The sequence below is a fragment of the Malania oleifera genome, chromosome 6, assembly GCF_029873635.1.
Source record: "Malania oleifera isolate guangnan ecotype guangnan chromosome 6, ASM2987363v1, whole genome shotgun sequence".
NCBI classification, from domain to species: Eukaryota; Viridiplantae; Streptophyta; class Magnoliopsida; order Santalales; family Ximeniaceae; genus Malania; species Malania oleifera.
In genome coordinates, this window is record NC_080422.1 from 6115389 (window position 1) to 6128568 (window position 13180).

Here is a 13180-nt window from a genome sequence, read left to right on the forward strand (position 1 = left end):
ATGAGACCTACTAGTAGCACGGCGTCGTTTCAGAGAAACAGCAGGTCTCTCGGCTTCCCTCCCCGTTTCACTCCCTTAGCCTCTCGTTCTCCGGTGTGTAAGCTCGTCAGTAGGTTCTGGAATGGCGTCTTCGCCCCCGTTAAAGCGCAGGCGTAAGAACCAGCAGGTAGAAGATGACACGAATGGCTCCCCAATTCTTGATAAGGATGCATCGTCACCTTCACCTGTCGTGGTTTTCGCCCATGGCGCCGGTGCTCCTTCCTCTTCCGATTGGATGATTAGGTCTTCTTCTCTAACTCTGTTCCATCCTGTCCCATTTTCTTTACGCTCTCATTTCTCTTTCTTATGTTTCTTTCTCGTAGTGCATTGAACGTACTCATAACTTATTTTATTATTGTCATTTTTTTTACTTTTTTTTTTTGTCTTCTTTCTGTTAAATAACCATGAAATGGCATGATTTTATTGATTAGAATTCATTTGATATTTTTGGGTCTTAACCTTCAAGGCAGTGAACAGGGCCTTAGGGTTTATGGGTATAAGAGAGGTTTTTTTGGTAGGGTCTCTTGTACATAGTTTGACATAATGATAAAATTTTCTAGATCAACCCGATTAACTATTACATCAAACAATAGCCAGAAAAAGAAAAGAAACCGAAGTCCTTTAAAAAGGGAGAATTGCAATCACAGAATATAAAATGTATGCAATCTTGGAAACAGTAATTCTGAATGGTGAAGCTGTCTATGCACATGGGACACATTGCCACAATGGAGTGCCTCTGTGTTTGTGTATGCTACCCTATGAAGCAAGCAGAAATAATATAGTCCCAAATTACTTGTGCTACATTTATTCAATTTCTAATCCTTAGAAGATGGGGCTTTCAAAACAAAGGAACATTTTGGGACGCTCGAGTTGTTAGGGGATCTTTTTGATGTTCAAGTTGGTGAGTTATTATGTGTACTTTTTATCTACTTGTGACCTCCTTTTATAATGATTTGGAGAGGTCCTTTGTGATTGGGCTCCTTGTGCTTATCTCGCGGCCCCAGGATTAGGAAACTTTGGAGCTGGCTTGTCTCCCCAATATATTTAAATACCTTGGTTGTTTATGTAGTCTAATCTTTGTATCAGCTGCTAGTTGTCCTTATCTAAAGCTTGTTGAGGTAGGCTGGGCTGGAGACTGGGAAATTGTTGGATCCGAGTCCTGGTCAGGTGACAAGCTGAGTCTGCATCACTATATGTGGTCCATTGTGGGATGTGTTAGAGTTGGGCGAATGTATGGGCCAATCCTGGTTTAGTGGTGAGCTGGTGCTGTGCTGCTGGATGTGGTCTGCCACAAGCTTTGACATCCATTGAGCTTAATGCCAATTTTACCCCGAACAACTTGATTGCTAAATGTATCTTTATGGTTTTCTTGTTCTTCGTGCGTTATATATAGATAAACACCCGCCAAATGGAAATTGTGACTTAGCACCTTATTACTGCTTTTGTGATTGGAAAGTGGGAACTTTGTATATCCTTTTGGCTTCAGTTTCGGGCACCTTCATGAGAATTATTCTCCAGCTTATTCTTCCTAATACATGGTTAAATTCATCTGACCAATGGTCTGTAGGTAACAGTTGCCAAATGGAAATTAGAGGTATGTGAAATCATGAATGAGGGCCTTGGGGATTGTTTTTTTTTTTTTTAATGTCCTCAACTTCTCATAGTCTTAAATCTTTGAAGAAGGAGAAAACAAAATGGTAAAAATATGTTGTCATTCAAATGTGTATAGATGTTGCTACAAAACTCTTTGTTCATGGGATTTAGTGGGGGTGATAGGAGGAACAAATTAATTGGGTCAGATGTGAAACTTTGTTTGCTGTTTGAGATCATTCAACATCTTGATGGATGCATTAGTATTTCAAAATTCAAAGCATTGAAATGTTTAAAAGATGATATCAATATCTGCAAACCATGAAGTAAATACTTTAGCAAAATGAGAATCAAGGAGCCCAGAGTCTAGCGTGTGCTGGGGTTCACATAGTTTCTCAAGGTCCCTCTTGTGTTATTCTGTTGGTTTCTTTCTGTTGCTTATTTTTTTTTAGCCCTAATTTCCTTTTCGACAGTGCTTCATCCTCTGTTGCTGATCTTTTCTTTAATAACTTCCTTCATGATAATAGTTTTTCAAGTGTCAAAAATAAATTTGATTAAGTTTCTGATGAACCAAGCTGTTGTCCTTTATGCAGATGGAAGGATATGTTAGGCAAGGCATTGCATGCTACTGAAGTAGTTACTTTTGATTACCCTTGTGAGTTTATCTGAATGCATTTTTTTTGTTTTTTGTTTTCTTATGTCTAATTTTATGTTCCGGAAGCAGTTAAGAGTGTTGTTGTTGGAGTCTTTTCTGAAGATGATTGAAACTGATACCTATATTTTCCATGGATCATTCTTAGATTTAGCATGTCCAAGATACTTTCATCGTGAGCCTTTTGGTATTTTATACAACTGTTAATTGATGAAGTAACTACATATGAGCCTCTTTGGATTAATAGCCCCAGAAATGGGCACTAAAATTTTTATGGATTTGACTTTTGGCAGACATTTCTGGTGGGAAAAAAGGGCCTCCTCCCAAGGCAGAAAAATTGGTTGAATTTCACTCAGATATTGTGAAAAAGACACTTGCTAAATATTCTGGCCATCCACTGATTTTGGTGGGAAAATCAATGGGTTCAAGGTAAAATTAATTTTACTCTGGTCCAAGAATATCTACCTAAATCATGAAACTATTCGGTGTTTGTATCTTCTCTATGCTTGCAAACTACTGGACATCATTCGCCGTTGCAGCATGATGAAAATCTACACATTCTGAACACATGCTATCATAGTAGTCAATGTTTGTACAAGAACTTTTTTTAATGTCATGATGCGTATGTTAATACTATGCTTGGATGCTCATTGAACTTTTTTGGAGCCGGTTTGTTTGGTGGATGCTTTTCCTTGTTTATATTTGAGAAACAATCATGCTTAATTTGTGTTTAGGAGTCAAACATGGAGAGGATTTATTATTTGAAAGCTGTATTCCTTTTGTCTGAGTCCTGTTTCTCCATGGTTTAGATCGAGTACAAATTGCATCTGGGATTAATGGACAATGCATAGCACTTCACTGGAACAATGATACACATCAGATTTTGAAGTGCATTACTATGGGGATCACAATCAGTCAGACCTTCATGTTTACTGCATGCATTGACGTAATCTAGAATTTTTTTAAATATTTAATTTTTAGTTTTGAGGGTTTTACAGTTATGTGTTTATCTGAATATTAGGGATTTAATTTTATTTCTTAGAGAATGTTTCCTTCTTTATTAGGAGAAAAGCCTATATAAAAGCTTGATGCGTAACCATGGGGTAGGCAGCTTGCAATATTGAGAATTGAACTCTAATTGAATTTTGCTTTGATTTTCCCTTTTTCTTTAATTTTTTCCATTTATTTTCTGTTTCCTTCTTTGGTTTTTTTGTTTTTGTTTTTGTTTTTTTTTTTTTGTTTTACTGATTCTCTTTTGCCAATCAGGCCTGCATCAATTGGGTATTAGAGCCACATCTCATTCCCCTATCACAGCTTCAGCACAGCTACTGTTCGCAGCCACAACCTTCCAATGCCTCACCATCAACTCATCACTTTGACTTTCCACTACAACTTTCTGAACACAGCCCTGTCCATTCCAACTGTAACCTGCTTCGGCCTCCAAACATAAGCTGAACCCCACAGCTCAACCATTAACGCATCAAACCCCTAAGCCTTCTTCTTGAAACAACTACACTGAAATCCTAATTCCCAATTAATCCATCAAATACAGAAGGCCTGTTTGATTTGTGATGTTGCAGGTGAAGCTATAAGATGCAACAAGCAGGAAAAAAATTGCTGCTGCTGCTTAAACTGACCAAACAGAAGAGGAGAAGAAGACGAAGGCCTAACCTCAATCTCTTCTCTTCAATTGCGGCATTGATCAGAGCATATGACCATCAAGCCTTGCTGGAAATAGTTGCAATGCGATCAGATCACCAATATCAGTGTGATCTCTCTGTCTTTTGTTTTCTCTGTCTCCATCTATCATGCAGTTGAACATAAGAGCCCCAAAGCCCAAGCCCTATCATCTTAACCTGATCCATCCCACTTCTATTTTACCCAAAACAAATTGAATTTCCATAACTCGGCTCAGTCCTTATTTTCTTGATCCATCTCTTAAACTTGATTCCATCTAGAAGCCCAAACTGTTCATATCTTTAAGACAAGGCCCATCCTTTTCTAATCATAACTTAGTTCAATATATTGCCCAACCCAAGCTGTTGACTAGTGCCACTAGCCCCACTAAGGCTGCACACCGAGCTGGACTGACCTTGTTGCCAGTTCAGTTAGTTCAGCTTTTGCATGGAAAGAGTTGGGGTTGGGGTGGTGGTGGTGGTGGTGGATCAGGTCTGATCCAGTTCAGCTTTCCCATCACTTAACAAAATTTATTTCTCCTTTCTGCCATTTTTCTCCTTTATGAAATTACGGTCTCTTCTCCACAATTGCTTGGCTTGTTGGTTCACTTCTCAGCAAGCTCCTCAACTGATTCAAACTTACTCATTGGATAGTTGCAGCTTGTCAGCTTAATCATGTCCTGTAGGACAAAAAAATTCAATCAGTAGGCTTTCCAATTGTGATTCATGCTCAATACAATTGGTAGTTCATAGCCTAAGTTCACTTATTGTGCCTCTTTTTGTTTCTCCGTTGCCATTTTTTTAAAAACCTTTATTGCAGTGCTTATCCAAATTGCACCTAACCAACTGCATGCACTGGGCATAGTCACTAATACATTTTGCATGGTTATTATGAGCATTACTAACAGGGAACACTGATAGTATTTGAGTTCCCTTGAAGCTAGCACATCTAGCCTATTTGTCCACATTTCCTCCAATCTTGATCATTGAAAACTTAAAAAAAGTTCATGCTGCAGCAGAAAAGAAATTTAGGTGGTTAAAATGAACTAGTCCCATCTTCAGGAAACCATAACCCCACTTTGTATTTGGGTAACCAGCCCCAGTCTCCTATACCATCACCGTATTCTGCATAATACAGGCTACTTTCCAAATTGATTTAGAAGCTCTGATAGGTCAAGAAATAGGACAACAGATCAACTTACCTTGTGTGAAAAGCATATAGGGAAACAACCTATTAGTAGATTAAGGAGTTAGGACCCTAGGATACTTAGATCTTCGGTCCAAGGTACTCACCACCCTAGTGAGGTCCCTCTGACTACTATGTCTAGTCTAGGGAAAATATCAAAATCCACTGGGTCTTTTCATTGAGGTTTTCGAAACCAAACCGCACACCACATTTTGAGAGCTATTTATGGTAAGTTGTCCCACATTACAAAATTAGGAAAAGGAAGATGCATTTGTAAGTGTGTTTCTCCCATAACTTGTAACTCATAGGTCTACCCATGGATAGCCCACTTGTGCCCCCCACAAGGTGGCGCTAGCAGTATTGCGCATATATGTGCATGCACGCATTGTAGGCAATGGGGTATTGGCTTCTAGTGGCACAGTGTGTTTCTTTAGTGGAGCACTTAGCACTTTCCACATTTGCGTCGTGCAAGTGCAAGGGCCAGGCCGTGCTAGGTTTTGGCCTATATTTTGTTGGGCCATAGTTCCACAATATGGGATTCCATTTTATAATCTGGGTTATTTATTTCATCATGGGTCAGGGGTTATCCATCTTATTATGAGTCATATAGAATTTAAATGCGATGTTGACGCCTTGACAGTTACAAGTTGAGTTTAGATTTAAATCTATAGACACAACTCTACAATAAACGATTATTAATTTCATATTACAGACACAACCATCAGAGGAAAATTTGTTTTATGTTTATTTAAACATGCAAGCAAATTAGCAAATCATCGTCTTCTTTGTACTCCTCGTGCACTATCCTTCTGTACCCATTGCTTCAAAAAATTATTCTCTGGAGATTGTATACTGCTGATACAAATTTCCTTCATCTTTGAATGCTTATTACTAAGTAGGATATTTAGATTGTTTTCATATGTGCAATCAGTGTCTCTTTAGATTTGCTGCCTTCCTATCTTGGTCTCCTTTTGGAGGTAACCCTAATTTTTGCGACCTTTTGGGACCCTGTCTTTGAGAGGTTTGGTAGGAGGTTGGAGGGGTCGAAAAGGGCGTACTCATATCTAGGAGGTCGTATTACTCTCATTAGTGCATCCTTTCCATTATGCACATTTATTTCCTATCTCTTTTTAGAGTACCCACGATTGTTGCTAGGGTGCTTGAGAGGCTGACACGTGACTATCTTTGTTCTGTTGTTGGAGGGAATAACTGGTATCACCTGTTAGTTGGGATACTGTTAGAAGGATGGTTTTAAATAACATTAATGGTCTGTGTAATAGTAATGGTCGCGACTGTTATGCAATGGGTAATGGTCACTGCATCCATGAATTCATTTTTTGCATTAGCAAACTTCTTAAAAACATATAAATTCACATGCTTTGATCCTACAATCCTACATACTAATGCTTTGTATGATTTTTAGTAAATTTTAATCAATTTAGATGTAATATATAATACTACTATTGGATATCATCTTGGTTGTTTTAGTTGCTATTGGTGAGAAGAAGCATGCGTTTGCCACTTTTCCCCATTTTATTGATTATAAGTGAAATTCAAACTAAGAAATCATAAACATAAAGAAATATAAAATATAGAATGCCATCTTTTGTCCTCTTATAGTCTTTTTTGGAATTTTTGTTATTCAAAAATTAAATATAGAATGTTCATATTTTAAACAAGAACAAAAATGCATACAATAAAATGTATTTTAGTCTCCAAACTAGGTGTAAGAAAAACAACCAAAAAAAAGGGAAGAGAACTTAGAAATTAGAATACAAACATATGTAATTTAATGAGAGAAAAAGTTGGGTTTATTTTAATGGTAGTTATCCAAATAATGCATACTAAATGTCAAGGAAAATAAACCCAAAAAAAAAAGATTTTTTCAATAAAAAATACCAACTAAATAAACCAACTCAAAATTGAGTTTCTAAGCTTCAATAAAGGGAAAAAAGAGGGAAAAATGCCAAAAAAAAAAAAAAAACACTAAAATACCTGTTTTAGTCATTCACAGTCAATCTGACACTGTAATGTCCTATAACTGCCTATAACGTTCTGCAAAGGCTGTTACGGTTTTGAATCGGTGTACCTCTGAGATATTGCTCAGTAACAATCTCGAAAGCCACCAATACTGTTACATAATGTCTGTAACGACTGTTATGCACTGATTTTTAATACTATGGTTTGAAGACCCAAATCAGAAGTGGGCTGGGCCTTGGCAGTGTGGTTTCTGAAAACATCTCTCTAATTGGAAAATGGTTGTGGAGGTTTGACTTTGAGGTTAATTTCCTATGGCCAAGTTGATAGAAGTAAGTATGGGATACGTTGGAATGGGTGGGACACCAGAGGAAGTGGCATTATTTCTTATGCAAGCCCCTTGAAAATTTGGTTGCTGGTTTGTTCTTCCCTCCACTTGTTTTAGACTGGGTAATGGTAATAGGGGTTGGTTTTGGAAGGATGATTGGGCTGGTGAGAGATTGGTGGAGATGATGGTGCCACGCCCTTTATATTTCCACTCTTAACAATGCACTTATTCTTTTCTTTAGAAGGGGGGCTTTCATTATTGGGATTTCCATTTTTCTTGGGAATCTCAATGAAAGGGAGCTTGATGAACTTGCTACCTTGCATGATGTTCTGGATAGTTTTGTTCCTTCAAATAGGGGTGATAAGAGAGTTTGGGATGGGGATTCTTTAGGTTTCTTTTCTTCTAAATCTTTTTGGGGTGATATCTCAAAGGTACTTCAATTCACAATTGTAATGGCTATTACAGGGTCCATTATGGGCCGTTTCAATGCCGAAGTGGCTGTGAATGACTAAAACAGGTTTTTGAGTCTTTTTTTGGCATTTCCCCACTTTTTCCTTTCATTGAAGCTTAGAAACTCAAGATTTTTTATTTTTATTTTAAAAAATCATTTTCAGTTTATTTTTCCTGGACATTTAGCATGCAGTTTTTTGAATAACTACCATTCAAATAAACCCAACTTTTATCTTATTAAATTACATATATTTTTATTCTAAGTTCATTAAATTCTATTTATTTATTTTGCTCTGTTTTCTTACACCTAGTTTGAACACTAAAATGCATTCTATTGTATGCAATTTTGTTCTTGTTTAACATATGAACATTTTATATTTTATATTTTTGGATAACAAACATTCCATTAAAGACTAAAATAGTACAAAAGATGGCATTCTCTTTATATAGCAAAAGAAATTCATTAGATTGAATAATAATGTTCAATCAGGAGAAGAGGCATCTCCTTAACAAAGTCTGGGAAACCCTTGGGAAAACAAAATAAGAAAACCATAAAGTGTAGAAAACAGCCCAAGGAATTCAGCACAGCCTAAGAGGTCAACAGAGAATGCCAATCCTGCTGAATATCTGAGAACAATAATCCCTTGAAATTGCCATTACCCACGCACCACAGAGAAGCCGAAAAATGAATCTTGTTCCACACCAACAGAAATGCTAATTTCTTCCCTAGAAATATATGTGAGTTTCATTCCTTCTACAAACCCCAATATACTGCAAATAAAGCACTAATCTATAGCGCTATTCCTTCCATCTTCCTACCAAACCCAACAAAAGATGTTGCCAAAAACTCCTCCACTGTCCCTGGACAAACCCAACTTTCTCCAAAATAACTGAATAACTTGTTCCAAACCTTCCATACGAAATTACAATGCAAGAAAAATGGAGAGCAGATTTGAGCAGGTCAAACAAAGCACACATATATCTGGAGAGAGAGAGAGAGAGAGAGAGAGCCTTTAAAGGCCTGTTAATCTGCAGCAAATTGTTAGTATTTATCCCATTAAGCACAACCAACCAAATAAAAACTTTGATTTTAGGGGGGATTTTGGCCCTCCAAATAGTTTTGTAGAGTGGGAAGAAAGTCGGTGCTAATGAAGAAGTCACAAAAAGATTCGCAAGAATAGACCTCTGAGGGATCCAACAGCCAAGATTGGCTATCAGCTTCTGAGGATACAGGACAGTTATTCAACAGGACCAACAATGAGATAACTCATTTGTTTGCCAATCATTCAAGGATCTCCTAAAATGAAATTCCAAGACGGTAAAGGACCATCCGGATCAACAAGGAAAGAGGAAGTAGGATTATTTTGTCTCGAGCTCAATCGAAGTAGGCGAAGAAAAGTGGACAAGACAATATTCCCCACCACAGGTATTTCCAAATATAAATATTACACCCCTTTCCTAACACAAATATAGTATGGGGAATATCTTTCCAAAAACAAATATCACATGCCTTGCCCAACACAAATTTAGTATGAGGGATAAAGAGAGGATAAATATGAGAAATAACTTCCCACAGACTTTCAGAAGAACATCTAGAACCCAAATTGGTATCCCACCCATTCCCGTCAAGTCCAAACTTGCCTTTAATAAATGCCACAATGAAGAATCCTCTAAAGGGAACCAGCAAAGCCATATAGCTAAGATAGCCGTGTTTTTAGACACCAAAAGTCCAAGACCCAAATCGCCCTCCTGTTTGGACCTACAAACTACCTTCCAACTCACCAAATGATCCCTATAAGCCCCTACCCCTGACCAAAGAAAATCTCTCATAATTCTCTCAATCTTACTAGCAACACCTGCGGGAATTTTAAAAATAGAAAGAAATATAAGCCCCTACTCTGACCAAAGAAAATCTCTCATAATTCTCTCAATCTTACCAGCAACACCTGCTGGAATTTTAAAAATAGAAAGAAAATACAACAGAATACTGGAAAGACAAGCTAACTTAGAGTAATCCTACCTCCAAGGGAAAAATAGCGCCCTTCCACCCATCTAGATGCTTGGGCACACTCTCAACTACTGGGTCACAAAAGTTAACTGAGCTAGGATTACCCCCCACAGGAACTCCTAGATAGGACAACAGGCACTCCAATTCATCACATCCTATCTCCAAAGATAACTCTCTAACACGCTCTACTGGCATGTTAATTGCTGCGATACCACTCTTCCCCCATATTAATCTTAAGCCGTAAAATACTTTCAAAATTATGGAGAAGCTCCAAAAGATTTTAAAAAGAAGACCTGTGATCCTCAAGAAAAAGATGGTATTGTCAGCAAACTAAAGTTGTGAGACCATAATCTCCTTCCTCCTCACTTCCACACCTTTCACTGAACCTCTATCCACCTCCCTACCAACCAACCTACTCAAAACATCCGCCACTAAAACAAACAGAAGCAGGAAAGAGGATCCCCTTGTCTATCCCCCATTGTGGCCTTAAATCAAGATTTAGGTCCACTATTTACTATTACCGAGCAAAACACATTAGTCATACAACCTTCCAAAATTCATCTTTGCCATCTCAAACCCCTTCCTCATAAAAATCTTATCCAGAAAGCTCCAACTTGCTTTGTCATAAGCCTTTTCAAAATCCAGCTTAAAGACGAAGCCCATCTTCTTCCTCCTCCTAATGTCCTTAACAGCTTCATTGGCAACCAAAATGTTATCTTCTCCCCCTTCCCCCGACAAAAGCACTTCGGGCCTTAGAAATAGTCTTGTCAAGCATCCCACTCAACTTATTAGCTAGTGCTTTATATACAGTGGATACTATACCAATAGGCCTATGATCAGAAATATTAATCAACCTACTTTTCCTTGGCACCAAAGTAATGAAGGTAGAATTAACACTCCATTCCCATAAAATTCGTTGAAAACCTTCACCAAGTCATTCTTCACTATTGGCTAACCATCTGACCCAGGAGCTTTATCCCCCTCCATTTCGAAAACTATAGATCTAATGGTCTCTTTAACCAGGCTATCTTGTCAATAGATAAAGGATCTCACTCCAACCCTTCTACCATCGGTCTACTCTCATCCTCCTTAGAAAACAAGTTGTGATAGAAATCAATGATCTCAGAGGCAATCCTAGTAGTATTCGAGATAATCACCCCCCTGTCCACATCCAACTCCCTATTAAATTATTTCTCATTTTTCCTCTGGCTATCCTATGAAAAAATCTACAATTGCAATCACCCTCTCTCTCATTTAAACTTCATCTTCTGTCTCCAACTTTTCATTTCCTTGAAAATCGGATCTTCCAACTTATTCTTCAAAGCAACCTTTCTAATCCTTCAAAGCATACTATATTTTATATTTCTTTATGTTTATTATATCTTAGTTTGGATTTCACTTGTAATCAATAAAGTAGTGAAAAATTGCAAATGCATGCTTCTTCTCACCAATGGTGACTAAAGCAACCAAGATGACATCCAATACTTGTAGTATATGTTAAATTTAAAGTGATTAAATTTTACTAAAAACCATTTAAAGCATTAGTATATAGGTTTCTAGGATCAAAGTGAGAGATTTAAGGGAGGGAAACAGAGGAAAGAAGAGGGAAGGAGAAGAAGGAGGTTGAAACCTCTGGGAGAGAGAGAGGCAGAGAGGAAACTGCAGTAGTCTGAATTTAAAACAATAACTGTACTAAACCACTACTGCTACTAACACATATTTACAAAAATAACCCAACTAAACACATAATTACGAAATACTGAAGGAAGTCACTAAAAAGCACAAAGAGGTCCTCATACAAACACTACTTCCAACTTCTTAAACCTATGCCTAAATACATGTCCCAAATGGGCGGCCTATAGTTTGTAGATGGTCCTCCATCATTTGGATGGAGAATCACCAATGGAGAACTTTAGATGTTTATATTGTAGCTAGGGTTTGTATTTTAGTTCGGGAAAATTCTGGTTATTTTAGAAGTTTAGTTAGTTTAGGTTTATTTTGTGTATTTACTTACTCTGGGGTTATTTTGTAATTTCTTGTTTTACTGAGGCTTTTATGTAACTATGTGTTTTAGTTAGTAGCTGTCATATTGCTGCAGTTTCCCTCTCTCCCGCAGGCTTCTTCTTTTACTCTTTCTTCCTCTCTCATCTCTGTTCTGTTCTGCCTCTATTTCTGACCTTCTATTCCTCTGTCCTCCAGCTGCTGCTTCTTCTTCTTCTTCTTCTTCTTCACTTCTTCTTCTTCTCTTCTTCTATTTCTCTCCCTAATTCTTTCAATTCTCTCTCTCTCTCTCTCTCTCTCTCTCTCTCACTTCTATTACTTTTCCTTCATCAAATTGGTATTATAGCAAACCACAATCACCATGCAGCCAGTCAAAATTGCAGAAAACTGAAGCACCATTAACCTGCAACTTCTCCCTGAAATGACAGTCGTGCCCCTGATTTTGAAAACCTAATTTCAAGGCACAAGTCACAACACCTCCTTCGCATCACAGACAGAACCAAAACCCCTCTCCTGCAATTTCGCCTTCACCTGACAAAGGGTGTGGCCCCATGTGCTGCCAGAAGGTTTCCTGGCCGACTATCCCTCGGAATCACCCACTTGCTGATATTTTCTTGATGCACCCCCACCATCACTGAAACCACCATCCCTTGATCTGCTAACATCCGGAACAGCATCACTAGAGGCCCCAAGTGAGGGAGTTGTGCACTCCTTTTGAATTTTCCAGGCTTGTGAGAAATTGCCTTCAGCCATGATATTCTGGATTCTCTCCTGATACTTTGAAGCTTTTTGACTGATAACTGAATTATTAAGTTCGGTTGACAATTCTAAGGATCTCTTCAGCTTACTCTTGGATTGTCAGAGCAAATTTCTGAGTCTTGAAAGTTTGCCAGTCTTCAGATTGAGGCCCAGCTGCTGTGTTTTGAGATTTACTGCGACAAATTGATTTTCCTCCATGAGATTTGGATGTTGATTTGAAGAAATCCATCTTCAGTTGTTTGATACATATTGTTGGAGGATAAATTTAGTGTTCCAGCACCCTTTTCTAATTTTACAAGTGGAGTTTTCTTGAAGCAGTTGTGATAAATTGAAGTATTTGAAGAATCTCTCAAAAGCTACAAAGTCAGCGCAGCGACCTTCTGATAATGTTGTATGAACTTACACTACTTGGACTCCACAAAAATTGATTTAATGTTGCTTATCTATTTGGTACTTGTTTGAATTTGTATTGGTCCATATTTACTCTCCATCTAAAAGAAGAAATGATGAGTTA

At 37.8% G+C, this 13180-nt stretch overlaps 1 protein-coding gene across 7 annotated transcripts in view; it reads left to right on the top strand.

Annotated features, from left to right (window-relative positions):
• Positions 1-13180, top strand: part of LOC131157855 (uncharacterized) — a 21145-nt gene continuing 7965 nt past the window's right edge. For all 7 annotated transcript variants that reach the window (XR_009137332.1, XR_009137334.1, XR_009137333.1 and 4 more), the window contains exons 1-3: positions 1-282; positions 2223-2284; positions 2575-2710. Coding sequence is in view for 4 of the 7 variants with exons in the window: in XM_058112262.1 (XP_057968245.1) it covers positions 122-282; positions 2223-2284; positions 2575-2710 (359 nt within the window). In the remaining 3 variants the exon portion in view is untranslated. The remainder of the gene's footprint in view (positions 283-2222; positions 2285-2574; positions 2711-13180) is intronic.